Genomic DNA, 26,533 nt, shown 5'->3' on the forward strand with positions numbered 1-26,533 from the left:
GAGGGAGAAAGTGAGAGAGAGGCACAAGGGGAGGAGGGGAGAGAGGGAGAAGGAGTGAGAGAGAGGTACAGGGGAGGAGGGGAGGGTTACATAGTGTGACAGACGGAGAAGGAGAGGGGGTGGGGACACATGAGTCATCAGAGGATGCAGAGAGAGAGAGAGAGCCTGGGTAAAGGAGACCAGGATGATGGGACGGGGGATGGGGGTTATGCAAAGCACACACGTACACACAACACACACACACACAGACAATAAGGAAGCAGAGCTGCCCTGTGAGACGTCAGTGAACATCACATGTTAAGCACTGATGTGTGGTGGCATGTGAAAACAGCCGTCTCTCCCCAGGTCTCTTCTTCACGTCTCCTCTCCCCCTCTTTTCTCTCGGAGTGCACTCAGTCAGCACAGAACAGCAAGGCACAGCCCAGTAGGCTGCAACATCTGTGGCTATAATTGGTAAACAAGCGCCTTTTACATAAATTAATATGCATGGTTTAGCAGTGCAAATTGCCAGACTCCTGCCTGTATGCTGTCATCGCCCGTGCCACTCTGATTGTGATGTAAGCAGTTAATTAGACAGCGTAAACAGTGAGATAAGGGCATGACGAATCACAGGTCTGGCAGGCCATTGACTGCTCTGAAACAGAAGGCACCAAAACACTCATAAACCCACATACACACACAACACAGGCATTTGGGTTCAATGGGTTCAGGGTTATGTGACGTCTGTCTCGGGTTCTCATCTGATACAGAGGATTTTCAGGCATGGAAAAACAACACAGGTATGGAGCCATGGATCAGGTGTATCCAGCGCAGTGTGTCTCATGCAGAAGTGCCTGTGCTGAACACTAGGGGTCATTTGGGCTCCTATACTGTGAACACTGCACTACATTTGCAAGCCCCTTCCTGACCTGGTAGTTAAAGAAAAGGGGAGAGCTGGCTAGTCAGAAGAAAAGGAGAGGGACAGAGGGACGGAGGGAGATTGGAGAAAAGGGAGAATGGTGGATGCAAGGTTGTAGCTGGGAAAAGGACAAAAGCCCAGATTTACTAGGAGAATGGGGAGAAAGCACTGCAATCTGATTGGCTGTGACTGATGCGCTCCAGGCATATGTCAGGTGACTATCTCTAGTCCTTCACAGTAGGTCGTCAGAGCAGGGTTTTGTGTGTATGTGTGCACACACACACACACACACACACACAACCTAGTTTGTGCACATGTGGTCGTATGGGCAAGAAGAACCAGTAGGGCCTCCTAAGTGTTTGTTAGTAACACTGTAATCCCTTCGCTGAGAAAACCTCTTTCTTCCTGGCTGGACTGAATTCTTCATAGTTTATATGGGTTACGGGCAACTACAGATCAATGTTTGCTGCACATCAGGGCTCTCCAGCAGCAGATCATGACCTTTAGCACCCCCGCTCTGCATTCTCTCCAGCGGCTCAGGGGCTTACGTTACGCACCACAGACTTCACTGGTGGCTGTAGGCTGCAGAATGCCACCATTTTATCCACACTGTTCTGTTCTAAACATAGAAAACGCTGCACTTCTGCCCTGAGGAACATAGCCAGGCCCTACAATATGATCTACTAAAATAAAAACACTCAATAGCACTGTGTCAGGTTTACTGATGGCTATTTTCTGTGGAGGATATAGGTATGCTATATATGTTTTGACTTTTTTCTGTGGAGATCATAGGTGTTCTTTAAATGCATTTAATTTATTTATTTATTATTGAATGTTCTTCTAAGTTGTACCATTTACATCAGGTCCAAGTTCCACACAAAGCTTCACACAAGAGAAAACAAATAGGACAACACTACCTTACAAGGTTTAATGAATGCTTATCAATACTTCAGTTTCATTAGACGACAGCGTACAATTCAAACCACAGACTCTAGTGTCTACATAAACATATATGGACTGTACAGCAGGTGTGTGTGTTGGGTAGTGTGTTGCTGACTATTTATTTATATTACTCATGTGTGCTATGAGGAGAATGTTTGCATGTGTGTGTGAATGTATGTATGTATGTCTGTCTGTCTGTCTGTGCGTGTTTTGTTAGAAAGCCATGATGTCATTGTCAAACCCTAACTGTTTGCATGGAACTGAGCTGGTGTATAGGCATGATATGTAGTTTATATTTATATACAGACAGTCCAGTTAAACCAAACATATGGAACAGTCATCTAGTTCAGATTTTCTCTACCGCACGCCTTTTTTCACAGCGCCAATGACTTCTTCCAGCAGAACCTGTAAGGAACGAAAAATAAAAAATGTTAAATAAAAATGTACATATAAATACAATGTTTCTTAAAATAAAAGTCACCAGGCCACAGCAGACTCTGAATGCCAATTTAGGACCACATGCATTCCTGAGCCCACTGCCTTCTGGGACGGTACTGGACCCTCAATATAGTTAGCATAGCCGCAGACCTACCTTTCACCAGTCGTAGCGGGGGCGGGAGTTGGGTCGCTGGTGGTGGCGCGGGGACTCGTGACGGGGGGCGGGGGGCCGAGTCAGAGTCTGGGGGGGCAGTGAGTGCCAACTGTGGGGCGGCCGCTGCCCTCCTCTCGCGCCCGTAGTCAATACTGCGGGTGCCGGGGGGGAGCATACCGCCCCACCCCTCTCCTAAACTCCTCGTCAAAAGCTGGAACATCAGCTGGAACAGTTGGAATGACAGAGACGAGTTAGGATCAGGGTTTCCACTCATTTTTACAAAACTTCATCACTTTTCCCATAATATCTGAACTATTCCGCATGGGCAAATGTATTCTTGTAGTACTTTTCTGAAGTCCTGGGCCCTTTACATGTAACAGTTTAAAAAACAAACATATAAATCATATACATCACCCCCCCCAAAAAAAGAAAAAGTCTGTTTTCAAAATCCTATAGAGAGACAAGTTTTGCAAGCAATCCAAGCACCTCTTAATAACAGTCTTGGATGTTTTCATCTGCCATCACTTACTCTCTTCCAGGTTAATAAAGTCCTGCCTGTCCTCGCGGTCGCCCGTGCGTCGGTTTCGGGAGCGTTCCATCACGTGCGCCCGCTCCCCGATGTGGTGGCCTATAGACATGCGCTCCAACCCACTATCACTGTCCCTCATTGACTGACGGGTCTCACGGATCTACAAACACAAACACACACACACTCATCCTGAATGTTTACCATACTGTAGTGTTTAGTTAGTTTATGTTGTGCAAGCATTCTTTACTGGCATGGGTTTCAATGTGCACCAACTCATATTCGGTGTTGGCAAGTGCATGCCTTTCAGTTGGTAGTTTGAGTTGTTTTCATGTGAGTGCTTAGTGTTTGAATGTCATGCTTACTCCGCCCGGTGCAGTTCTGACTTCACTAGTCTGCTGGTACACTTTGGGAGCCCCTTGGTCTAGTGAGGAGTAGGATATCACTGTGGAAGAAGAGAAGGTCTGGCAGTTTGGGGAACCCGACATTCTATCCTGGGGGGTGGATGGACACACACACACACACACAAATGAGTAAATACAAGTTGTAAACATTACACTGTAAAATATTGCTTTCACCATGACATATCAGCTGTTTAGTGAACATGTGAGAGGAGTCAGAAAGAATATTTACCATATTTCCCATATTCCCCATGTTCCCCATCATTCCACCCATCATGTCAAACATGTCCATGAAGCCTCCGCCCTTCAAACAGAGAGAACAGGAATGTCAGTCAGGAGTGAATCTTTGCAACCGAGATTGAGAATGTGCAAAACAGGAAAAAGAGACCTCACCATTCCCATCATTCCAAAAGGGGAGAGAGCGGTGGCCTGGGGCTGTGGAGGGGGCAGGGGATAGGGGGAGACAAACAGAGAGCCATTAAATACCACCTTCACACCAACGACCAGGGTTGGGTCAGGGTTATTTGACCGAGGTCCAACCCATGTGTAGTCAATTCAGACCAAGCCAGCCAGTCAAGGTGGGTTCTTCCAGATTAGATATCTACCTATATCAGATTTGACCTGGGTAGCAACCTGGGATCAATGCATACATAATTGACTCACAGGCTGCGGAGGGAAGGGTATTTAAAACTGTTAAACTGCAACTTTAAATCTGTGTTTAAAAGTGTTCAAACTGTGACTGGTGCAGGTAGAAAACGCTGTAACTGCATCATGACTAACAGCATAAAATAGTATAAATCGTGGATCTTGCCGCACATTTCAAAGGGAAACACTGAAGACTCAGATGAACACAATCTGCATGGATGTTTAATTCACATCATATTCATAAAAATGCAAAAGGATAAATGTATACATGTTTTAACTTAAGCCAATTTGAGACAACAATATAGCCTAGGCTAGACATGTTGCTTGTTTCCCCAGAAAATTTGAAAGTCTGTGTTCCATCATCGTCTCTCTTTCCGCTTGCTGCCAAAGCAACGTTATTGTACAATATTGCACGTTTGTTTTATGCCGTTGCTTCTTACTTCGCCGACCAAAACCGAGAGAGCTGCTCAGGTTCAGCTACTGGACTTACAGTGGATCTACTGTTGTACATAATTCAGCTTTTGCAATGCAAGGTTTTCAATAAATGTAGTCAACTATTATTGCTTGTCTATTATATTTGTATTACCCATCTCTACCATTGGTAAGTTGGATATAACGTGAAAGAATATTTTTAATAGTTGGTGAACATGGATTATTTTATGAGAGTATAAATGGCGTTATTAAGGCAGTCTGTGATAAAGTGGGCATGGTGCCAAACAGGTAACACGCTCCGATTGAGGGAAAGTCAGATAGCGGGGTGAGATCTAATTGGCCTTGGGGTCAACCAAATAAAAGATAGATGGGTGTGACCGAATTACTTTAAAAAGATAAACGCGCCATTCATCTACTGCTGAAAGCTTAGAGCCTTTCAATCAAGAAAACCGCAGATACACGTGTTTGGCCTTCTCATCTCGTTTGGCCTTCTCGATTGCGAAATACGGAATTACTTTTTTCTGAAACATAATTGGCAACTGTACGAAGGGACTGGTTTAGGGTTTGGTGGCAATTTTTGTAGCAGGGCCTCGTTCAGCTGGTATTCTGCTAGAAAGTGCAATTAAATGAATAAGGTAAGCAAACTTTTGTTTTAACTGGCTGAGTGCAAGCTGATAGACGATAGTAGCCGGTTTAAAATCCTCCAACAAGAATCGCAAGAGAAGGCCTAGGCGTGTATCTGGCGGAGGGGTTAAAATCCAGTTTGCAGAGCTGCGGAAGAAACGGTTTGGTTTAAATCCAGTTTGCAGAGCTGCGGAAGAAACAGTTTGGTTTAATTTTAAAGTCCAGTTCACCAAACTGTGGAAAAATCTTGCTATTGAGTTTGTGTTGTATCTCGTAGAAGTGAATCGTTCCTTTTACCGTGTTTATTGCGTATGTTGTTTGTGTTGTTGGGTACCTTTGTGTGGTAAAAGTGTTACAGATTTGTCGTTGTCGTGTGGGCCTGCTGAACGGTGAGAAAATAAACTATTGACTAAATGACGGACGTGTGTAAGATGTTTTTAATACGTTTTGTTTCCCAGGAAAAGTTTTGTAAAGGTTAACAAGTGATTTGTGGAGTGCAATTTTTGCTAAACAGAGGTGGATTCCCTCGACAGACGAGTGAGTTCACTTAGAGTGGCATTTAACTGTGAGACACAAACCACGTGGGTAACGGGAGGAAAGCGTTAAAGATGCTCCAAGCACTTATAAGGTAAGAAACATCATTGTACCTAGAAAGATATAAAGTAGTTATTACATAAATAAGGTAATTGAAAGGTTTGAATAAAGCAGAGTTATATAAATATTGGATAGCATATTATTTGTTTTGACGAATGCGCCTGGCTGGCAGTAAGCTGTGAGCTTCAAACGTGGGCTGAGTGTTGACATTTTAGGAATACGAAATTGCATCTGTGTTGGTGAAATACATGCAGGATATATTAGGTAGTATTGTTGGTGGTATTGGCTAAATGCTGAGAGCTGGATAGTTGCAGCTAAGACGTGGTAAAATGGTGTTAAAGTAACAAAAATATAGAGATCGTGGTATAGAGGTATTATATGTATTGAGGTTTAGGGGCTACTTGTTTGATTACTGTCTGATAAGGATTTGAGCTAAAAGTTCTTTGTGGAGGAAGCAAGCAGCACGAGAGAGAGTGATAAGAAAGGGGGAGGGTGTTTCCCTCAAATTTGACATGCAGTTGTTATAGTTGGATTAGCAGTGGTATTTTGAGATGGCCTCAGTAGAAGTAGAACCATGTATGCCTTTAGAGGCAGTAATTCAATTATATTCATTAGATGCAGAGGTGGTAAGGCAACACTGTAGGAATTAGTCAAAAAGAACTAAAGACCATACCGCTCAATGGCCTAGGCAGAGGTCATGTGACCCGACGTTATTGGTTCAAATGCAGGGAAATATATTAGATTACCGGAATAAGGACAAAAGTAGAAAGAGCGAAATTAAGAGACAGCAGGAAGTTACAGATTTTAACAGCATTTATGAAATTGGCTAAAGAGAAGGATAGGGAACATGAAAAGGACATGAAAAGGATAACTAAAAATATAGGTATTGGAAGTAATGGATGGGTTTATATGATGGGTTGAGGTATGTCTGAGGCAAGGACCAAAACTTAGAAATGGTAAGTATATTTTTATATGTGAAATTTTTGTTTTATTTAGTGTTCCGGAAAAGGTTTTAGTAATAACAAAAGGCATTTGTGGGAAGTATCGAGTGAAGTAATGCAAGCTCTGGATATCCAGGGGCGACAGTGGTAGAGAAGACGTTTAGTAATCAGAAGGTTGTTAGTTCGATTCCCTGTCGAAGCGTCCTTGAGCAAGACACTGAACCCCTAATTGCTCCTGATGTGCAGTGTGCCATCAGTGTAAATGTAAAATGTAAAATGTGTATACATTGTAAGTCGCACATATGTAAGTCGCTTTGGATAAAAGCGTCTGCTAAATGACTAAATGTAAATGTAATCGTACTACACCCTCCTGGAGCATGTCTAGAGAGAGACTGGAAATTGTGTGCATAAATTGTTTCTAATCTCTGAGATTATATATACACAGGTGGATGCATGTGGACTGGTTTAGTCGGGAGACTGGGTATAGGAGAAGGTTTTAAACGAAAGAGCCTCCAGCCAATGGGGGTGAGAGGTCAAGTGTGTAGTATTGTATTCACTTTTTTTGCAGAGCTTCAAGACCACAAGGTGGTGGGACTACCACAATTCAGTGAGCCTATCAGAGTTAGAATGGGGAGCATTCTGATGCAGCAGTTTGACCTGGGCGACAGGCTGGTTAGGTAATTGAAATGCTGCAGTGGATGGATGTTTCTTACCCTGGGGGGAAGGGAACTGATGGAACACATAACATGGTCATAGCAGAGGTGAGTAGTGAAGAAGGGTCAGGGGGCGGACCTGACTCCCTCACAGACACGTTGAATCTGGATGACCAGATCACGGGTGTCTAGGACCACAGCAAACACGCCAGGGTCAAGTGCTAGCCTGCCTCGCCAGCAGGGCGGCCGTGCGGGGAAACCGCAGACGCAACCTTTGACTCTCCGGCAGGCTCATGGAGAGTTGAAGACCTCATCAGTGGGACTCATGAGAAGATGGTTGTTGTGGGACTCTTGTTACAACTTTACCACTGCACACAAGGACATTTATACACATTAAGACTGTATCCATACGCACAACATTGCACACATAACCGGATGTTTTTTGTTTGTTTTTTTTTGGATTTTTTGTATGTTTTTATGTGGATGTAAATAGACCATCTGGGATTGCCCAAGTGATTTCTGTAATTATTATTGTGAGCTCACCTAGGAGTGCCCTAGTGACACTGATATATTGTAAGGGGATGTAAGGTTAATTATTGGCATTGATGATTCAATTGTATTTGTTTTATTGCATAGTATATTGATAGTGTGTACTCGTCATATTTATGAAGAATATTGTTTAGTATGTCTGATAGACATGCAGGGGAGATATGAACGAAGGGACTGGTTTAGGGTCTGGGGCGATTGTTGCAGCAGGGCCTCGTTCAGCTGGTATTCCGCAACAAACGTTACTAATTTCAGTAAATAATGGCATTAGTATTGGAAGTCAGATACAATTTCTACATTGTGTAGATCAGGTGGAAGTCGGTGTTGATTTTCTTAAAATTGAAGATTTGTTTTCTCTGCAAGTTACTTTCACCAACATTTAGACTATTCCAGCTAGTCATTATAGCTATGCTATGGTATGGTAGCTATGACTAACTAATGTAACTTCCCAACTATTAACCGCGGTTTATACATTGATTTCGCATTGGTCGATACTCAGGTGTGGCTTATAAATGGGAATGCATTTTGTTCGTCCCGGAAGTTAGTAACACATTTGCCTGGTAAAGGTCTCCCCCTTTCACATACGAATCCCATTAATGTATCAGGTAAAAACCATATGGGATAACACATTTTCATTCACGCTCTTCAATCTTCCATGAGGAAAAAGTAGCAGGTGTTGTGCATTCCCACCAGACTGTTTTGAACTTAAATGTTAATGAGGTTTAAAACATACCGATATCTCATGCCAGTTAAGCTATCTCTAGCTCAGGGAATCATTTTAACAGTTGGTAGTTGCTAGCATGTGTGATATGAATTCAGGTTAAGATGAAAGGAATATGAACTCGTGTTAATTTGAAGCTGCACAGGCACTGGGTTTCTATCTTTTTAACCATCCTATGATCGTTATCTCTAGTTTAGGGAACCATCTTCATAGTTGTGAATATGAATTAATGAATATTAAGACATCCTGAGGGTTTATTATAATTTTATGAGTTAAACTGAGGAGACCGTAACATCAGCTAGATAACTAGACATCATTTCATGTTAATGTAACTCTGCCATATAAACCGTTTAAGGTTATCTAAAAGTGTCCTTAGCTAGCTAGCTAGTTAGCAGCCAGACAACCCAAGAAACCGTTTGCCGCATAGCTTGAAGCAAGGTTTAATTTCTCAAAACCAGCTCCCCAATAAGGCAGTCTTGGGTTCAAAGTGATCAGAACCACTTATAGATGTTGTTAAATGGCTTCACAAATGGCTTCAATCCCGAGAGACGTAATGGGACACCAACAGAGCAAGGGCTCACTTGTAGTTCAATGTAGTGAATGCAGGGGGAGAAGCCCCCCTCCCCCCTTCCTGAACACGTTAATTCAATGGTTGCGATTCCCACTGCAAGCGTGTCAGAAGGTTGTTGTCACCAGGGGCTGGATTAATGATTCGACTTAAACGTTTAGCATCCATTCCGTCACAACAACACTAAATAAACGCGTAATAAATGGTAATTTCACTGTGAGTGGGAATGAAGTATCTTAAAATTGTGTGTGTGTGGGCACATGTGGGGAGGGATTGTGGTATTTTTGCTTGAAATGCCCATTCCGATTTCATACAACTTTTAAATGGCTGCCACCACAACTACATGGCATTTAGTGATGTGGTTAAAACACCGGTGTGGTCACAACACAGGTTTGTTTTGTAAAATTACAGAAAATACTGGAATGCGGTTTATATATGGTGCGATTAATAGTTGGAACGTTCACATCCATCAATCTAATGCAGATTTGAATTCTGTTGTTGGGAATCTGGTTCTGAAGCGTTGGGGCTTTATGTAAAATTAACGTCACTCATTTTGTCGCTGGGGTATTTGTTTAAAAAAAAAAAAATAGTTAATTGGAAGTTCCCCATCAGTCAACTCATTCGACATCTTGCTATGCGACGTGCCCCTTGCATGGTCATTTAAATTATGCCTTTAGGCCCAATTAGCCCAATTAGTCCAGCCTCCTCCTACTAAAATCTACTGCACAGACACCATCTATTTTCTTTACCTCTTCAATTGCTGTGTTCTTCGTAAGCTCTATCAGTTTAGCATTGCATGTTCTTGGAAGCTTTGACTGATATGTCCATAGAACGAGCCATCACTTGTTCGCCAGGCGTCAAATTCGCTTCATTGTCGAGTGTGATGCTTACCATCCTATGCTTAATATGCCTTTTCTTAGCGAGCTAGCTTCCCAGCTAACTAGTTACCCTCTTTGGCTAGCCTACAGGGACCCTCCGTGCACCTGCCCCCAGTGGCTTCAACATCGCTGCCAGGCACCCCATGTGTCCAGTCTGCCTCAGCTACCCGCATGCTGAGCAGGTGACTTCTTAGACCAATGCTCCAGCACGCAGTCTCCATCCGAGCCAGCCACGGGTGAGGAGTATTTGTTCTCTACGACTAATGCTAGCTTTCACGCAGCGTGCCATCGCGTAGGTTCGGCATAGTTTGGCCAACAGCTCCATCCATAGCCAAACGTTCTGGCTATGGTGGGGCAGAGAAGAGGTTGGACCAACCTGTCAATCCTGCAGGGCTCTTTGGGTCTGCACTCACGGCCATGCAGGAGAGGTTCGAAGCCAAGACAGAGGAGTCTTTCCTCCACTGGACAACTTTATCCTCTCCAGCCCAGCAGCTGCAAGGGAAACCCGCATTTTGAGGGTAACTAGTGCGCCAACATGGTCAACAACCAAGAGGCAACAGGCCATGCAACCCCCTGCACCTTGACTTCACACACACCTGGGTCAAGCTTAATAGAGTTAAGTGTGCTTCCTTGCTCACTCACGCACGCACACTCACCCACCCAACCAGTGTCCTCACTCCCCAGTCTTGTGTCTCCTCTACAAGGGCCCCTAATACGTCAACCCCTACTAGAGCACAAGTCCAGGGACATACATTTTTATATCCCAGTACCACCCTGCATGATAACAAGCTTAGGTTGCCCATTCAGACTTCCAATGAATCCACAAGAGGGCGCCTGAGTGCCGTTAGAAACGCCATTGGCTACACAAAGTGGCTGGGTGTCTCCTTCAGTTTGCTTTCAGGGCACCCCGTTTTGCAGAGGGAATTTAGTCCACAGTAAAGGGAAATCAGCCCTCGTTTCGAGATGAGAGCACATCTTTACTGAACACGAGAGCGATTCGTGTGATCAACACGAAAGAGCAGAGGGCTTCTTCTAGTTCTTAGTTCTAAGGGTATTTCCAAAAAGGGATGGGGTGGGGGGTGTGTGTCTGTGGAATCCACCCTATTAAGACCAGTGAACACATATCTCAGGCATTACAATTACAAGAATGATGACACCGAAACCCTGTAACATTCAGTTCGCCTGAACGTTTACATCCATCAATCTAAAGGATGCATATTTTCAGATCTAAACAGGAAATTCCTAAGGTTTGCGTTCTTAGGGTACTCCTTAAATCCAAAAAAGGGGGTGTGGGGGGATCCACCCCATTTTGGATCTAAGACCACTGAACGCATATCTCAGGCATTAAACTTTCAGAATGATAACACAGAAAAACCTGTTATATTTAGTTTGCCTGAATGTTCACAATCAATCAAATCCAAATATACCTTCCACACAGGAAATTGCTACGGTTGGAAGTGTGTGGAAGCAGTGTGTGGAAATGTGTGGAAGCAGTGTCATCCATGCTGCGGGAAAGGGGAATCAAGCGATGGCGAATATAGACAACTAGTTAGTTTGCGCACACTCGAAACAAGCCATGGCTCACACGGCAATGTTTATCTATCATCTTCACAATCTATACGAAACTACGCGAAAAAGCCCTCTTACCCCCTCGGAAAGAAATAATTTCTCTGGGTCTGTATGTCAACTCTATGACATGTCCTGCAACATTATCGCCTCGACGAGTCTTAACATTACGACAATGTCTCTCCTCACCTCAGGAGAGTTCACATCAATGACCTCAAACTCCTTGCTGTATTCATTGGCTCTGTGACACTTTTGTCCACATCTCCAGGGACATCTGGTCCTACTGAGAACAGACAACACTGTCAACACTGCCTACTGTGATGGCCTATGTGAATGGCCAGGTAGGCTGTGCTCTCAGACTGCACTGTCTGGCCCGCAGGAACAGTGCTGATGGGTTCTCACCCCCTCTTGTGCCGCTTAATGAAGGGAGCCAGATGCCTTCGCCCAGTCTCCAGACCACTAGTTCCCTCCTGGAACCTGTTTTGAACCTCTACAGGATGCAGAGTTGAAGCTGGTGTCTTACAAGACAGCTCTTTTATCCTTCAGATTTTGGTTGCACAAAATTAATTAGACTAGCCCAAAAGGTATATATATATATATATGAGAAAGCAACTAAAAAATAAAAAAAGACATTATTTTACAAGCACAGATGACAACAATCATCATGAATATCGTTATGCATCTTACTAAAGTTTAAGAAGTCTACCTGAGCAAAATATCAAGAACAAATGTTACACATTTATTCTCTGTAAATATATCACTGTTTCAAAGCTTGAAATGTACTTTTACTGCTTTGTGAAGGTGTGCACATTGTACATTAATGTGATAGAAAATAAAAATCACCAGCAGTCTAAAGATATCTTTAGTCAATTATACCACCACACATCAGCGAGTTTACAGGCTTTAGCATTTCCCTTAACTGCACATGTATGTAAACTCACTCAATGTACACTCACGGCTCAGTCAATTTACTGTGGCGATACGCTTGTGCAAAAGGATAAAGGTGTGATTAAACTTCAATTAAATCCAAATTTATGTTGCCGTGTAAATGCCATGTTATTAAACATTTGTCTGTCTGTCTGTGTGCCAAAGTATTGATCTCAGCTTGTATGGTTAACTATTTTGGTGGTGTGGAGGAGGACTCTGGCACCAAACTCAACCCGACTATAACATCAACCGGACTAGAACCTTTCGGATTAATGCACACCCAGCCAACAGACAAACCATCATGATCAACAAACTCGTTTGTTCGGTTTTTCACCTTCAAATAGTCAAAAGGGCAGAAAAGATGAATAAAGGACAGACATGCGCAATCTGTGCAATCCTGCCCGTACTCAGTTTCTTGAGGGTGACACTGAGGCAACTATGCGCCCAATCCAGCATTTGTTCGTAAAATTCTTACTACCTTCAGTTGTTCATCTACGCAGCTGCGGGTTTTTTTACCCACCTCCTTTTTCTTTTCCAGAGCATTGCCAGCTCAATTCACTATTGCCCTGTGCGTGCTCTGTGTGTGTACTTAGACAGGACTAGGCTTTTAGGAGAAGTGATCAGCTGCTTGTTTGTTTTGCCAACCCCGGGGTCTGCGCTTTATCCAAACAGAAGCTGTCTCATTGGCTTGTTGAGGCTCTCTCTATGGCCCACACAAACAGAGGGCTGCAGCCCTCTCTGTCAATCAAGGTGCACTACACTATGGGGATGGCGACGTCTTGGGCTCTGTCTGGAGGTGTATCTATGTCTGATGTCTGCTCTGCTGCAAGCTGGACGAGCCCCAACACATTTGGCACGTGCTGTTCTAGGGGTGAGTGCCTAGATATGCATTAGCTTGCATCTCTAGCATTGGGCCCGTTTCAGTTAGATGGCTAAGCAATCAGGCCGCTTTCTATATCCCACAGTGAGATGTCCAGTGAGTCGACCGAAATGTCCAAGTCGAGTGACTCGAAACGGTTGTGAACCAGGTTCTCCAAAGGAGAGGAGCGTGACGTCTCGCCAGTGTGACCGACCTGCTTTGCGCAAGGAAGAGCTGGCTTCTGAAACGAGAGAATGGGTCTGTGCAGGAGGTTTCGGTAGGAGGTGGTGGGACTCCTTGTTGCACTGACCAATTTGGCTTAAAGGTGTGATTGAATTGGGCTTCAGCAAATGACTACGCAAGGGGAGTGTATCAAGGTGAGATGTCTCGACCATTTCCCTTAGAGAACCGGGGTTACGACTGCAACTTAACGTTTTTCAACCCACCTCTCGATCTGAGTCAACGAGAGCCGGCAAGGGTAGATTTTTTATATAAATGGACACAACCCAGGTTGCTAACAATCAAGGTGGCACAAATGAGTGTCAATGGTACACTTAGCAGAGCGTCTCTTGTGTAGTCAGGGAATTGATGGTTGATGTTAACCAAAAATGAATGCGTGTCCTGAAATACGGCTGGGAACTCAACATCAGTATACATTCTATGACGATACTTCGAATAGCACCTACCATGCACAAATGAGACATTGTACTATAAACAGATTTACAGAGCAACCATAGGCACTGAACAAAGGTTTGTGCTCATTTGACCACTGAATAAATCACCCTGTTGCAGTAGATTACTACACACTCAGACGTTACTTTACCTGCTCTTATTGGCATCCATATGTAAACACTAGGGCTGACTTTCTAGACAGGTGATCTACACTGTGTGTATGGTTTAAAAATGAACACAGTGAAAAGGTATGGTACCTGAATTGGTCTTCGTGGATGATGCATCTGGGTAGCGAGAGGGAAAGGCTCAAAACCGAATGGATCAAACAGGGTTCTCATCTGCTGCCTGTGTGCTGAGAACGGATCCCTGTTGTAACGGAGAACACAAGACATAGATTAATGTAGGATTACATTTTATTAAGTTGTGAATGTGCTGTTTGTGATATATGTTGGTAAGTGGTAAGCATTCATCGTTTCAAGGCAATTTCCACACAAAACAACAATGTATTCATGGAACAAATACGCCACAGTATCAGACATGGCATAAAACATAAACGTACTTAAAATACATACGTTATGAACCACATTGACGGTGGAAATTAAGTTAGTTGGCAAAAATTGACCGAACATGGTAGGCTACTCACATCATGAAAGGGTTTTCGTCAGCATCACCCAGGTATCGAAACATTTTGGTTTAGCACACAAAGCAAGGTAGGACCACCCGCGATTCCTTCGTCCCGACGAGTCAACGTTGGCTAAATATAATGCCAACTACCTTACCTAATGTTACACAACTTTTCCCCAAACCTACCTGTCATTGACTAACTAGAAACAGTGAGACAGCCTGCCGTCTGTCAAATGCTAGTTAGCTAGTAGCTACAGCGTCTGAATTTGACGGAAACGTACACTACCCGAAAAATGACACCGTATACCGCGCTCTGATGAAATAACTGACCAAATGACCAGTAACATCAGTGTCCAGGTGACCGTCAAAGGAATTCACACTTTGTCTTCGAGCACAGTTTGTTAGCTACAAACCAAGCTAGCAAATATTAGCAAACAACTTCTGATAAGGTCAGCTAGCGTGCATCATCTTGCACACAAAGGAGTCGAGTTTGCTCGATTTATTTGAAGCCAAAGAACGTCTAAGAAGGTGGCTGGTTGTTCCAAACGTTGAAGCACCAGACGATATTACTCCTTGATGGCCAAACCTTAAATGTTCATTAGCAAAACATCTCTTCTCAGTTGACTGCACGTGAAAACGGAAGTCAGAGTGACAAAGGGAGCCTAGTGCTGCGTCAGGAGGAAAGCGTAAATAGTGCTGTTGATCCGTTAGACAAATCTATAAATGCTATTCGAAATATCACGTTTTCATAACCTTCGCAGAATAAATGACATCTAAAAAACATTTATACTGGAGAGAAAGATTTCATCAAATTTCTGACTACAAAACAAAACGACAGTGCTGAGGGATAAGAGCGGGGGATGTTTTTAACCCTTGAACAACCGGAGGTGACGCATAAGGTCGTCAGTACTTGTGATTATAGAAACTATTCTGTTAAATACCAGATACATTTATTTTCGTAAGACTGATTAAATGTGTTGTTGTTTTATTTGGAAAACGACAAAGTGCCGAACTATTTTACATTGTGTAGACAGCATTATACTCCAGTGACTGACAAGAAAATTGCTGCGCTTGTGCTTACCACGTCATTACGCTAAGAGCAGCCGCAGTTGCAAACCCGGACGTAACCAACGCCTAGTTGCCGGAGAGGAACGGTGAGTTTTAAAGCTTAAAATGTGATGTTCTTCGTGTTTGTTTTTAGTTAAACATCGATTGTGGTGTTTAAGGTTGTGTTTGTTCATAACAGAAAAGTGTTATTTGTTTCATTATCTCGTACTTGATGAGTTCACTGTGACGTTTCTTCATTTTCAACTTGCCTCTCCCTGCTTTCGAGTCCCAAAATGGTTTGAAATAATTAGCCAGCTAGCTAGCTAGCTAACTAGCTTTCCAGCTGGTAACGTTCACTAACAGGAAAGCCCTTTGACATAGCACTTAGTTAGCCCTGTTTTTTTTGCCTCGTATGTAATGTTAGCTTTAGGGAATTTCTTAGTACGGCCTCTGCTATTCTGCTGGCTGTAGCTAGACTAGCTGGCAAGCTCGCCAGATGGTGATAAAATGTAGATGAAGGTTTACCTTAATATAACGTAAGACTGAAATGAATTGATTACAAGTAGCCACAATATGAGTATTAACTAACGTTAACGGCTAACTAATTGACTAACTAAACTAAGTTCTTAAAGGGTGTTTATTGTATTGTATTGCTGTTTTTGTTCCCTTTAAGTTTAGTTCTCGACCCTAGTTTAACAGCATATCAGCTTTATATGAGTAACTGATACCCAGAATTGCGTAAAACCGGCTAGATACAAGCGATACAAAGGGACTCGATAGAGAATGTCGCTGTATGTGCCTAGCTCGGTTGTAACGTCAAGTATGCGGAAGTAAATGTTTTCGCTTGCCAGTAGCACGCCAGCCCACCACTCATAGCCTCACTTAACCATGTTGATGTCTTTAAACCTTATGTAGACAGCCGCCGAGGGAGTTGTACATTTTGTTTAAGTCCTTTACCTCCCTCCATCTAATGTAACGTCATACATACCTGTCCTATGACGTTCAAATGTGTCATTACTTATACTTCTGAACTGCACGAATTCCCCTGACAGCAGTGTGCAAAACTAACCTAACTAACCTGTCAAACACTGAAGTCCCTTCGTCCATATCTTACCTGTATGTGTTGCTATGAACGTTAAATCTATTTTGTAGCCCCATCGTATTATTAGAATCCCTGGATGTTGTGGGGTTTTGCAGTGATCTTTGTTTGTTTATGAGTGCTGAGCTTGTGTGTTATTCCACCTATCTACAAATTGTAAATGTGACAAAAACAAGAAGTTTTCTCTGCTATGCCTTGTCTCCCCATGCATCTCTTTGTGACTGTTCCTTTTGTGCTTCTCTTCAACTACCCCCCCCAACACACTATAAGATTCTCATTTCCCCGCTTCAATCTGTCTGTGTGCGTGTGTTCACTTTCATGTCTGTGGCTCTTCCTGTTTATTTGTGCTCTCTCGTCCTTGCACATTCTATGTGCGTTTTCACTCTCTCTCTCTATCTCTTCCTCTCGGCTCATAGTGCGTTTCTCTTCTTTCTCTTTGCAGATGCAGACCATAAAGTGTGTAGTCGTGGGGGATGGTGCAGTCGGGAAGACATGCCTACTGATCTCCTACACCACCAACAAGTTCCCATCTGAATATGTCCCCACGGTAACTAAAGGGTTCTATCCTTTTGGAGTATAGGGAGTTGGATGTGTGTGTGTTGGGGTGGAGGTGGGGGGTTGCTTTGGTTCAGGGCTCTGTAGCCCCTGTGCCTCAGCTGTTTGTTATTGACCTGGAGTGGCTATGGCACAGCACTTGCTGTGGTTACAGAGCTGACTTGCACACGCGTTCACAAGCGCACAGCCTTGCTCAGAGACACGGAGGAAGAGCTGCATGAACCTACTAGTGAACAGAAGGCATGCTGTCCTCTTGCCTTGCGGGCCCAGGCGTGTTTTTATCGCTACGATGCAAGAGCGTGTTGAAGTTTTGCTAGCAGGTGCCCATTAGTCTTATGACCAGTCACTGTGCCATGTTTCAATCAGTATGCCTACTTTCCTCCCCACTACCACATGGGTTGTATACGTTTATATAATGTGAAATACATTTCTGCCCATATTCAAAGTGCAATTGTTTTAGGATTATTTCTTGATGCGTATGAGAAGTGTAAAGGCTGTATTTGTCTGAAGGATGATTAGTCATCATTGATCTGTAGTACTGTATGGAAGAGGCACAGGCACACTTGATGCAGATGGATTGACAACAAAACCTGAATAGAGAGGAAAAACAAAATAATATGTGAACGCTGGTAATGCACCCATGTTTTTTAGGCATATTGCTTGGTTTTTGTCGCCTTAATATGGAAACCATAACAACACTAACCGTGTGAAAGTTTGAGATGTCCTCAATCAAGGGCATGTTGAATGGAAGTGGAAGGGTTAACCTCAAAACCTCAGTAAGATTTGGCATTTGAATAAAACACTCACAGGAAACAAGAACAGAAAACCGACATGTTTTCTGTTTCTTTTTTGACAATGACTATTGTCCAGAGGTTTTGCATCTGTAACTTTCCCAGTGACACATCCTGGCGCAGGCCACTACTACACTGCCAAGGGTGTCAGTGCCTAGGGACCTATGCAGACACATGTTATGACAACCCAGCCCAGAATTATCACGCAAGTGTTGAGCTCATGTGTGTGACTGAGACCAAGAGAGCCAGGACTGAACATTCCTACCCATCCAGGAATTAATTTCCCCGAAAGAGTCTTTGAGCAAGAGCCATTGATGGACAAGCTGCCATTTTGACCACTCCTTCTCTTTTAGGTTTCATTCCCTTTTACTTTGAAAGCCATAATATTGATGGTAATATGCCGTATTGGCGTCATGTGGGAATAGGAGCTGTTGTCGTCAGTCCGTCATTCTAGCCCCCTTTGACCTAGTAACAATAACGAATAGAAGCCAAAAGATTCCTGTCTTCAAGTAGCGCAAAGGGTAAGGGGGACTTTTCCCCCTCTCGTTCACTATGTTGATATCAGAGTAAGCCCTTGCCCTATTGATGTCCCAATATTTCTCTCAGGATTGTTGAATGGCTATGTGGTTGTGATCGCTTTGAGCCCAAGACTCTTTTTATCAGTGAGCTGATTTTGAGATTTCTTTTATTTATATCAGGCTATGTAGCAAACCGTTTGTTTTATGCCTGGTTGATATGGTTGCCTAGTTGCTTTGCTAGCTAGCTAACTACTTTTAAAATAACCTTATATAATAACAGTTTAAATGACAAAGAAATTGCTTGAAATAGCTAGTTATCTAGCTGCTGTTACAGTTTCCTCAATTTAACTTACAAAATTATAATAGGAAAACACGCAGGGGGGCTGTATAGCTCGGTTGCTTGGCCCCCAAATACCTATGTTTAACATTGCTCCCCCCTGCTCTAGTCTATTTTTTCAGGTCTGTAATTTAAATATTTTCATACGTGGTACAAAACCACTCGTGTGGTACAAGAGGCTGAAAAACAGGTCAGACAGCGCAATGGCAGAGTAGTGTAGACACAAGTGTTTCCGGCTATAGGGAAATAAAATTATACATACTAAACATACAGGATTTTTAGGAGAGAGATAGAGACCCACTCATGCTTTACCTGGCGGATTTGCTGTGCGTTACTAACTTCCAGGCGAAAAAAAATGCATTCATAGAAGTATGGAATGGCAGGGTGGTGTAGACCCAAGTGTTCCCTGATATGTTTATCATTATTAGCCATAATCTGGTTCCAATTATCTTTGTCAATTTCATAGTCAAGGTCTCTCTACCATACTATCCTCAAAATGTCTCTTGCACTAGGGTACTAATTTAGTAATTGAGTTATTATAGAATGTTGATGCCTTATGGTTGAATGGGTTTTCAGAATGTTTAACAATTGGATTATCTACCTCATCTGACTGAAACATTCTAATGATGCAATGTCTAAAATCTCCCTTCTCTTGCTATGTTTGCCAAAAGTACCATCTTTATAAAAATCCCTTTTTATCACTAAGTATTCCATTATCTAGTCACTGTTTCACCAGGTTTGTTTTAATATTTTGAAAGAGTGGTTCAAAATGTCATCATCTCACCTAGGTTTGGGCTAAACTTGATCCCTAAAGCATACCATGCCTTCTGTAATCCATCTAAAATGACATTGCGTCATTATTTGTTGGTGCCAATGTTTAGATATTAACGTCGCTTTAGACTTGAGATTGATATGATAACCTGACAATTTTGAGCAGTCATGAATGGTGTTCATTAATCATGGTACAGAATTTTTGGGATCGGTTGTCAATAGAAGCATATTATCAGCATAAAGCATTAGCCTAAGGCTATGCTGACAGTCCGTCTGCGGCAGGGTGTGTTCTTACAGCTACTGCCAAAGGTTCCAAGGCAGCTGTACATAAGAGTAGCGAAAGGGGGCATCCCTGCCGCGTTCCTCTGGAAAGATGAAAGAATGAGGAAATGACACCGTCCGTCTGGCAGCTTTGGCTTCGTTGTGCATTAGTTTCATCCATTTCCTAAAACCAAAACCAAAACCAAACCTTGACAGGGCCCCGCATGACCCTGTCAAAGGCCCTCTCAGCAACCAGTAAGATAGCGGCCATTGGCACTGTGCTGAAAGAGTTTAATCACATTAAGTGTCGAAGCCTTCGTAGGTTATCAGTAGAAGACCTACCTTTTATGAAGCCTACTTGAGCAGTATAATGTGTGGCAAAACTGTTCCAAGCCTTAGAGCCAGTTCTTTAGCCAATATTTTACTGTCAACATAAAAAAAAGGCTGATTGGTTGGAAATTAGCAGGGTCTGTACCTTGTATGTACCAGTGAAATAAGCGCTTCATTAAAGGGAAACTTTTCAACCTGGGCCCTATTTTTAGATCTTTTTGGGTATACATTTTTACTAGGGACAGCAACAATCGAAATCAGTCCAGTATTGAATTTGAACTCTCAATTTGGATTTTTATAGATTTTTCTATATATATTTTTACATTTCTATGTGCTGCTCGATGAATTTGACCGCCTCGGACGCAACTTCAAACTTTCTGTTCCTCCGCCTCCATGTAAAATTAAGTGTTGTTGGAAATGCAGACTTGAACTTCACGTTCTTGGCACAGAGTAGCTGCTTTGCGGTTGTAATGGTTTTCCTCCTCTCGGCTGGCTCCTTGGTCATGTCTGAGAAGAGGGAAAGGTTACATCCATTCCACACAGCCCCTCCTTTCTCTCTCGGAACTTTGAGGATTGTTTCCCTTGCAGTTGAATGCAGAAGTCGTCTCATCTCGGATACGTCTCGGAGGTTGATCCTGATCCGGAAGAGATCCGGGAGAGCAGATTTTCATTATCAATGCCACCACAGAGACCCTCTGCTGGGATCTTCTGTCTGCATGCTGTCATGATGGTGTCCCACATGAATGCTCTCTTTCACACCGATCAGTCTGACGTCATTGTGGCGGCTTCTATTTTCCAAATCTTCCAAAAAAACAGCTCCACAATGTGTCTGTGCACTTACTGTGCAGCTTGCGGTCGTTCGCCAGCTGTTGAGTAGTGTCCTCTATGTTGGATATCTTTCCATTGTCTCTGTGACACGTTCTTGCATAGCGTTCACTGCGTTTTTCAATTCCACAGTGGTGCCTTTAATCGTTGCCATGTCTGAGGCCACTGCATGAAGTGCCGCACTCATTTTACTCCTGTGAGTCGGTTTTCCATATGGACCTTCTGCCTAGGTTTTGTTTTGTTTTTGTTTTGTTTTGCTTTGCGTGTCCTTTGACCTTATCCTTTTTCTGTGACCCCCGCAGGTGTTTGATAACTATGCGGTGACTGTGATGATCGGAGGGGAGCCGTACACTCTGGGACTCTTCGACACAGCAGGTAACTCACCCTTACACCTTTCACCTGAACTCGCACTCATTCAGCTCACCTGAACACGCACTCATTCAGCTCACCTGAACTTGCACTCATTCAGCTCACCTGAACTCGCACTCATTCAGCTCACCTGAACTCGCACTCATTCAGCTCACCTGAACTCGCACTCATTCAGCTCACCTGAACTCGCACTCATTCAGCTCACCTGAACTCGCACTCATTCAGCTCACCTGAACACGCACTCATTCAGCTCACCTGAACTCGCACTCATTCAGCTCACCTGAACTCACTGAATTACTGAGTGAAATGCAACAGATGGAGGGTAGGGAGAGATAAACTACTCAGCTCCACCGGGTACTAGCATAGCAGAGTTATACAGCCAGAATCAGTTTCATGGTGTTTCCTCTCCAAAAATGATTCTCTCACTAAGAAGTGAAAGAAGATGACATGATGTGAGAGGGTTTCATGTTGTCTTTAAACTTCGTAGGTCAGGAGGACTGCAGGAATGTTCATGTACATGTTTCATGTTGTTCTCAGGTCAGGAGGACTACGACAGACTGCGGCCCCTCAGTTATCCCCAGACTGACGTCTTCCTTGTCTGTTTCTCTGTCGTCTCTCCCTCCTCTTTTGAGAACGTCAGGGAAAAAGTAAGTCCTTCTCTTCTCTTGTCTTCTGCTTGGCCAGTTTCATGCTCACCCCATTGTGTTGAGTGGGTTGTCATTCGCTGGCAAAATGTCTCCAAATCAAACAGAGGGGTAGTGTGCCCAAACACCCAGTGGAAAAGCATCACATGACATGTGGAGGAAGATAATAGCTGCCACTCTAGAACCTTCTGTCTGTGCACACGCTGTTCTATGCTATAAAACCATGCCGTTTGCTAGAACTTTCTTCTTTTTAATTATTCTTTTTCATAAGACATGCCTGTTATTCTCATTCATTACATTGATATTCACTGACATTCTATCCCTTGTCCCTGCTCTCTCTCTTTCTGTCGTTCTCTTTTTTCCTCTCTTTCTCTCTCCCTCTCTTTCTCTCTCTCTCTCTCTCTCCCCCCTCCTCCCCAGTGGGTGCCAGAGATCTCTCACCACTGCCCCCGCACGCCCTTCCTACTGGTGGGCACTCAGATGGACCTGCGAGACGACAGCAACACTGTGGAGAAGCTGGCCAAGAACAAGCAGCGTCCCATATCACCTGAGGGCGGCGACAAGCTGGCGCGGGAGCTCAGGGCCGTCAAATACGTGGAGTGCTCTGCCCTTACGCAGGTAAAACACACACACACACACACACACACACACGTCATTTTCACAGAGATGTAACCCTCACTAGACTAAAGGTCCATTCAGACATGCTCATTTATAGTTATTAATATTGTGTTCCTGTGGCTCAACTGGTTGTGCTATCAACACCAAGATAATACCCAGGGAGCGCACATACTGAAAATATACATCTGTACTGTACCTTGGGTCCTTTTGGGTTAAAAGCGTCTGCTAATTCAATACATGGAAACATGTTTGGGACTGCACCTGTGTAAATGCCAAACCCAATGCTCTCTGGTTGAAGCTTGAGGTAAATGTCATCTTGGTGGTTGTCAGTTGACACAGACCCTCATTCTCTGCGTCCCCTCTCTGTTACTGCACCTACACTCTCTATGCCTTCTACATGTGATGATGAACATTTGTGTAATGATGAAGACAAGGATGTGCTCAGTTATTCTATTCAACTTTTTATCTTTCTCTATCTGTTATGCAGTACATGCCTGTTCACCCTCTCTCTATCTCTATCTATCTTTTTCTTTCTCTTTCTCTCTCTCTCTCTCTGAATGTCCATTGGTTTACCCTGTACTCTATGATGGCTAATCCACCTGTTTTTTTCCCCTCCCATCCCTTAGAGGGGGCTGAAGAACGTGTTTGACGAGGCCATCCTGGCAGCCCTGGAGCCCCCTGAGACCAAACCCAAGAAGCGCTGCATGCTGCTATAAGGGAGGACCTTGGGAGAGACTGACCGGAGGAAGAGATCAGAGAGAGAGAGAGAGAGAGAGAGAGAGAGAGAGAGAGAGAGAGAGAGAGAGAGAGAGAGAGAGAGAGAGAGAGAGAGAGAGAGAGAGAGAGAGAGAGAGAGAGAGAGAGAGAAGAGAGAGAGAGAGAGAGAGAGAGAGAGAGAGAGAGGAGAGAGAGAGAGAGAGAGAGAGAGAGAGCCAAATGGGGTGGGATATATAAACCAGGGGGAGGGACACAAATGTGGGGGTGGGCGTTGAACTAAATGTTTGCTGAAACTGGGAGACGAAGCTGACGAGAGGAGAGGGGGAGAGAGAGAGTTTGTACTAGAACTCACTTATATGATACTGTACTGTGCCTTCTTTGCAGTCTGTCCACCGCGAGTGACAAAAAAGGAATGGAAAGAGTGATGAAGGGGTAAATGACTGATGAGGGTCTCAGACAGGCGCCTCAAACGAGGGAATTCTCCATTTTCACATTTGCTCATGGAAACTGTAAACAAAAGGAAAACAAAAAAAAACTAAAACGCACGGCTTCCTTGTAAACTGTGTAAACCATTTATTTTTATTTTTTAATCGCTTAGGTATTTAAGCACTGTGAATACCTAGTTCTCAGCAAATCATGTTAAGAAATACTTTTGCACATGTAGTCAGATTTTTATAGTTGACCTACAAAGAGTTTCCTTGATCTAGAGTAAATGGAATTATGTTGCCCAATTAGGTTGTTGGCTGTTTTTAACGTTTGCCAGTAATAACCCTAAGCTGTTTAATAGTGGTTTATACAGAGCTCATGAGCAAGCCAAAGCCAAAAGCGGGGTGTTCATCAGTGAGTTTGTAAACATTGCATGGACTCAGCTGTGTAGCAGAGGTCAGAGGTCGTCTCAGGCCAGTGCTAAAGCCTTTCATCCTCCACCTTCCAGTCGCCTTCATAGAGCAGCAGACATCCATTAAATCCTTCCAGTCAACATGTATGTCTGGCAAGGGAACATCAGTCTCTCACCACCACATACAACAGTAGCGACTGTTAAAACCAACAGAGTCGTTGTTTTCCTTCACAAAATAACTTTTATTAAGGAACAGTTATTTACTGTATGAAGCCAATGACTTCTGCTGGGTAGTCATTTCACTCAAGTCATATATGGTTTGAATGGGAGAGGATGTGATGCTTTTGCACCCAGTCTGTTATGATAGGTGTGCGCTACACAGCCGAGCCCCTGGCGTGTTTATGAGGATCGAAGGATCCCTGTTGTTGTTGTGGACCAACCCCTTGCAAACAAACACAAAGTTGCCTAAAGAAGTCGTCTTCTGCTGGCTCTGAAGACAAGGTGTGGGGAAGGTGTGATGCTTAAACTTGCCTGTCAGAGTCATCCCAGCTAGCAGCGACCCGTGACGCAGATCCGACACAAAATCGCACCAAATCTGGTCTTGTTTTGCCACAGATCTGGACCAAACACAACCCCGCGCCTGATTCATTCCAGGGGTGACTGCTGTCTGGGATTTCTCAGGACCCTAGAGGTCACTCATGAGGTCAGGGGTCATAGTGTTAATATGCCAGTCCCCTGTCCCATCAGCACATCACAAGCCAATTCAGAGAATTCAATTCATAGTATATGTTTTTTTTTTTTTTTTTTGAATTTTTATGTTTTGGTTTTATGACTTTTTCCATTTTTGGTGGGCACTTTTTCTTTTTTTGTTTCTTTTTTCTTTCTAAAGCGGTGGACCAGTTTTGAAACTTGAGTTTTTTTTTAATGGATTTTATTTGTATTCTTTTGTTAGGATTTCATCTTGATTTATTAATATAACAATTAAAAAATATAATATTTTGAATAATGTTGGCAATTAAATCAATAATCATGGACAATTTCGAAAGTAAATTTTGTGGGTGGTTGTAATCACATTATATTTGTAATAAAACTGCTTTAACTGAACCATTTGTAGAATTGCTAAGTAATCGCCTATATAAGACACAGCTGACATGGCACAAATGTGTGTGGTGGCATTTCTTATTTTATGTATTTTTGTTAAAAAAAAAAAAAAGGGGAGGGGGGAAACGCAACAGCCTTTATTTGACTGTAGACTGCACAGAACACAGGTGGTTATGTGAGGCCTGTCCCCACCTGGGTATCTGCCGACATCAGACTCCGATCCGGCCCACTGTTGACAGGATGGAGGCGATGGCCCACGCAGGTGCGCAGGATCCTAGAGGGTTTGATCATGTGACCAGACTTGTCTTCACATATAGGGCCAAAAATCACAACCGGGCAACAGATGCAAATAAATAGAAGAGATACTGTAAGAGTATTGAAAGCATACTGTACAAAAACTACAGATCCCACTACACTAGAGAGTAACATTCCATCTACAGCAACCCTTAAAGGACAAAAATCCACTCCCTGCTATTCTTAGTATGTCTCAGCCATAGCAGCTTTGTCAGTGTGCATTAATAGTTTTGCGTGGGATGTGTGTTTGATGTGTGTCTGCTGTCAGAATTTGGGCTTTTTGTTAGCGGAGTTGTAGTGTCTGTGGTCAATGTGTGAGTTGCACAGTATTGTCAGCACTGGTTCAGTCTAACTGATGCCAGAGGCCTTCATTACATATATGGGTATGTACATTAATGTCAGAATTAAACTGAGGAAACAGACATGATGTGTTGAAGCAGACAGACCAGTGTTGTAAGGTGATTCAGTCCAAACATCTGTTCACAAAAGATTCATAATAACACATTTCTTATACAATACTCTGAAAGTCTGTCGGCTAGAAGAATTGTACAAATGCCCTACACGATTTTCCAGATCAGACTGCATGTTTAACACTCACAGTAGTAACTGACGCCACAGTGGTAACTGACGGGTATTTTTAAATGAGTAAATACTTCCCGGCACGCATTTAGTATTGGGTCAGCAGGTCTATAGACTGTCTAGACGTGGTTCTGCAATCAGCACAGTAGGGGGGGGGGTTGAGAGAAGTGTTCTAGAACACTCTAAATGTACTTGACTGGAATTAGAATATGTATTTGACTTTAGGTTCT

General features: G+C 43.3%; 2 protein-coding genes across 2 annotated transcripts; one reads left to right on the plus strand and one right to left on the minus strand.

Annotated features, from left to right (window-relative positions):
• Positions 1–2,435: 2,435 nt before the first annotated feature.
• Positions 2,436–15,505, minus strand: mlf2 (myeloid leukemia factor 2). The gene is given in 9 exon segments (XM_031575718.2): positions 2,436–2,507; positions 2,509–2,601; positions 2,603–2,655; positions 2,962–3,121; positions 3,324–3,452; positions 3,592–3,663; positions 3,753–3,794; positions 14,243–14,351; positions 14,629–15,505. Coding segments are annotated over 9 exon segments (774 nt in total). The 5' UTR covers positions 14,673–15,505.
• A 159-nt stretch (positions 15,506–15,664) lies between these two features.
• On the plus strand, positions 15,665–25,433 carry cdc42l (cell division cycle 42, like). The gene is made up of 6 exons (XM_012829134.3): positions 15,665–15,763; positions 17,198–17,302; positions 21,446–21,518; positions 22,050–22,159; positions 22,577–22,774; positions 23,401–25,433. Exons 2-6 carry the CDS (start codon positions 17,198–17,200, stop codon positions 23,488–23,490), a joined length of 576 nt encoding a protein of 191 aa, XP_012684588.1. The 5' UTR covers positions 15,665–15,763; the 3' UTR covers positions 23,491–25,433.
• The last annotated feature ends 1,100 nt before the right edge of the window (positions 25,434–26,533 follow it).

Source organism: Clupea harengus, chromosome 11 (genome assembly GCF_900700415.2).
Source record: "Clupea harengus chromosome 11, Ch_v2.0.2, whole genome shotgun sequence".
Classification (NCBI taxonomy): Eukaryota; Metazoa; Chordata; class Actinopteri; order Clupeiformes; family Clupeidae; genus Clupea; species Clupea harengus.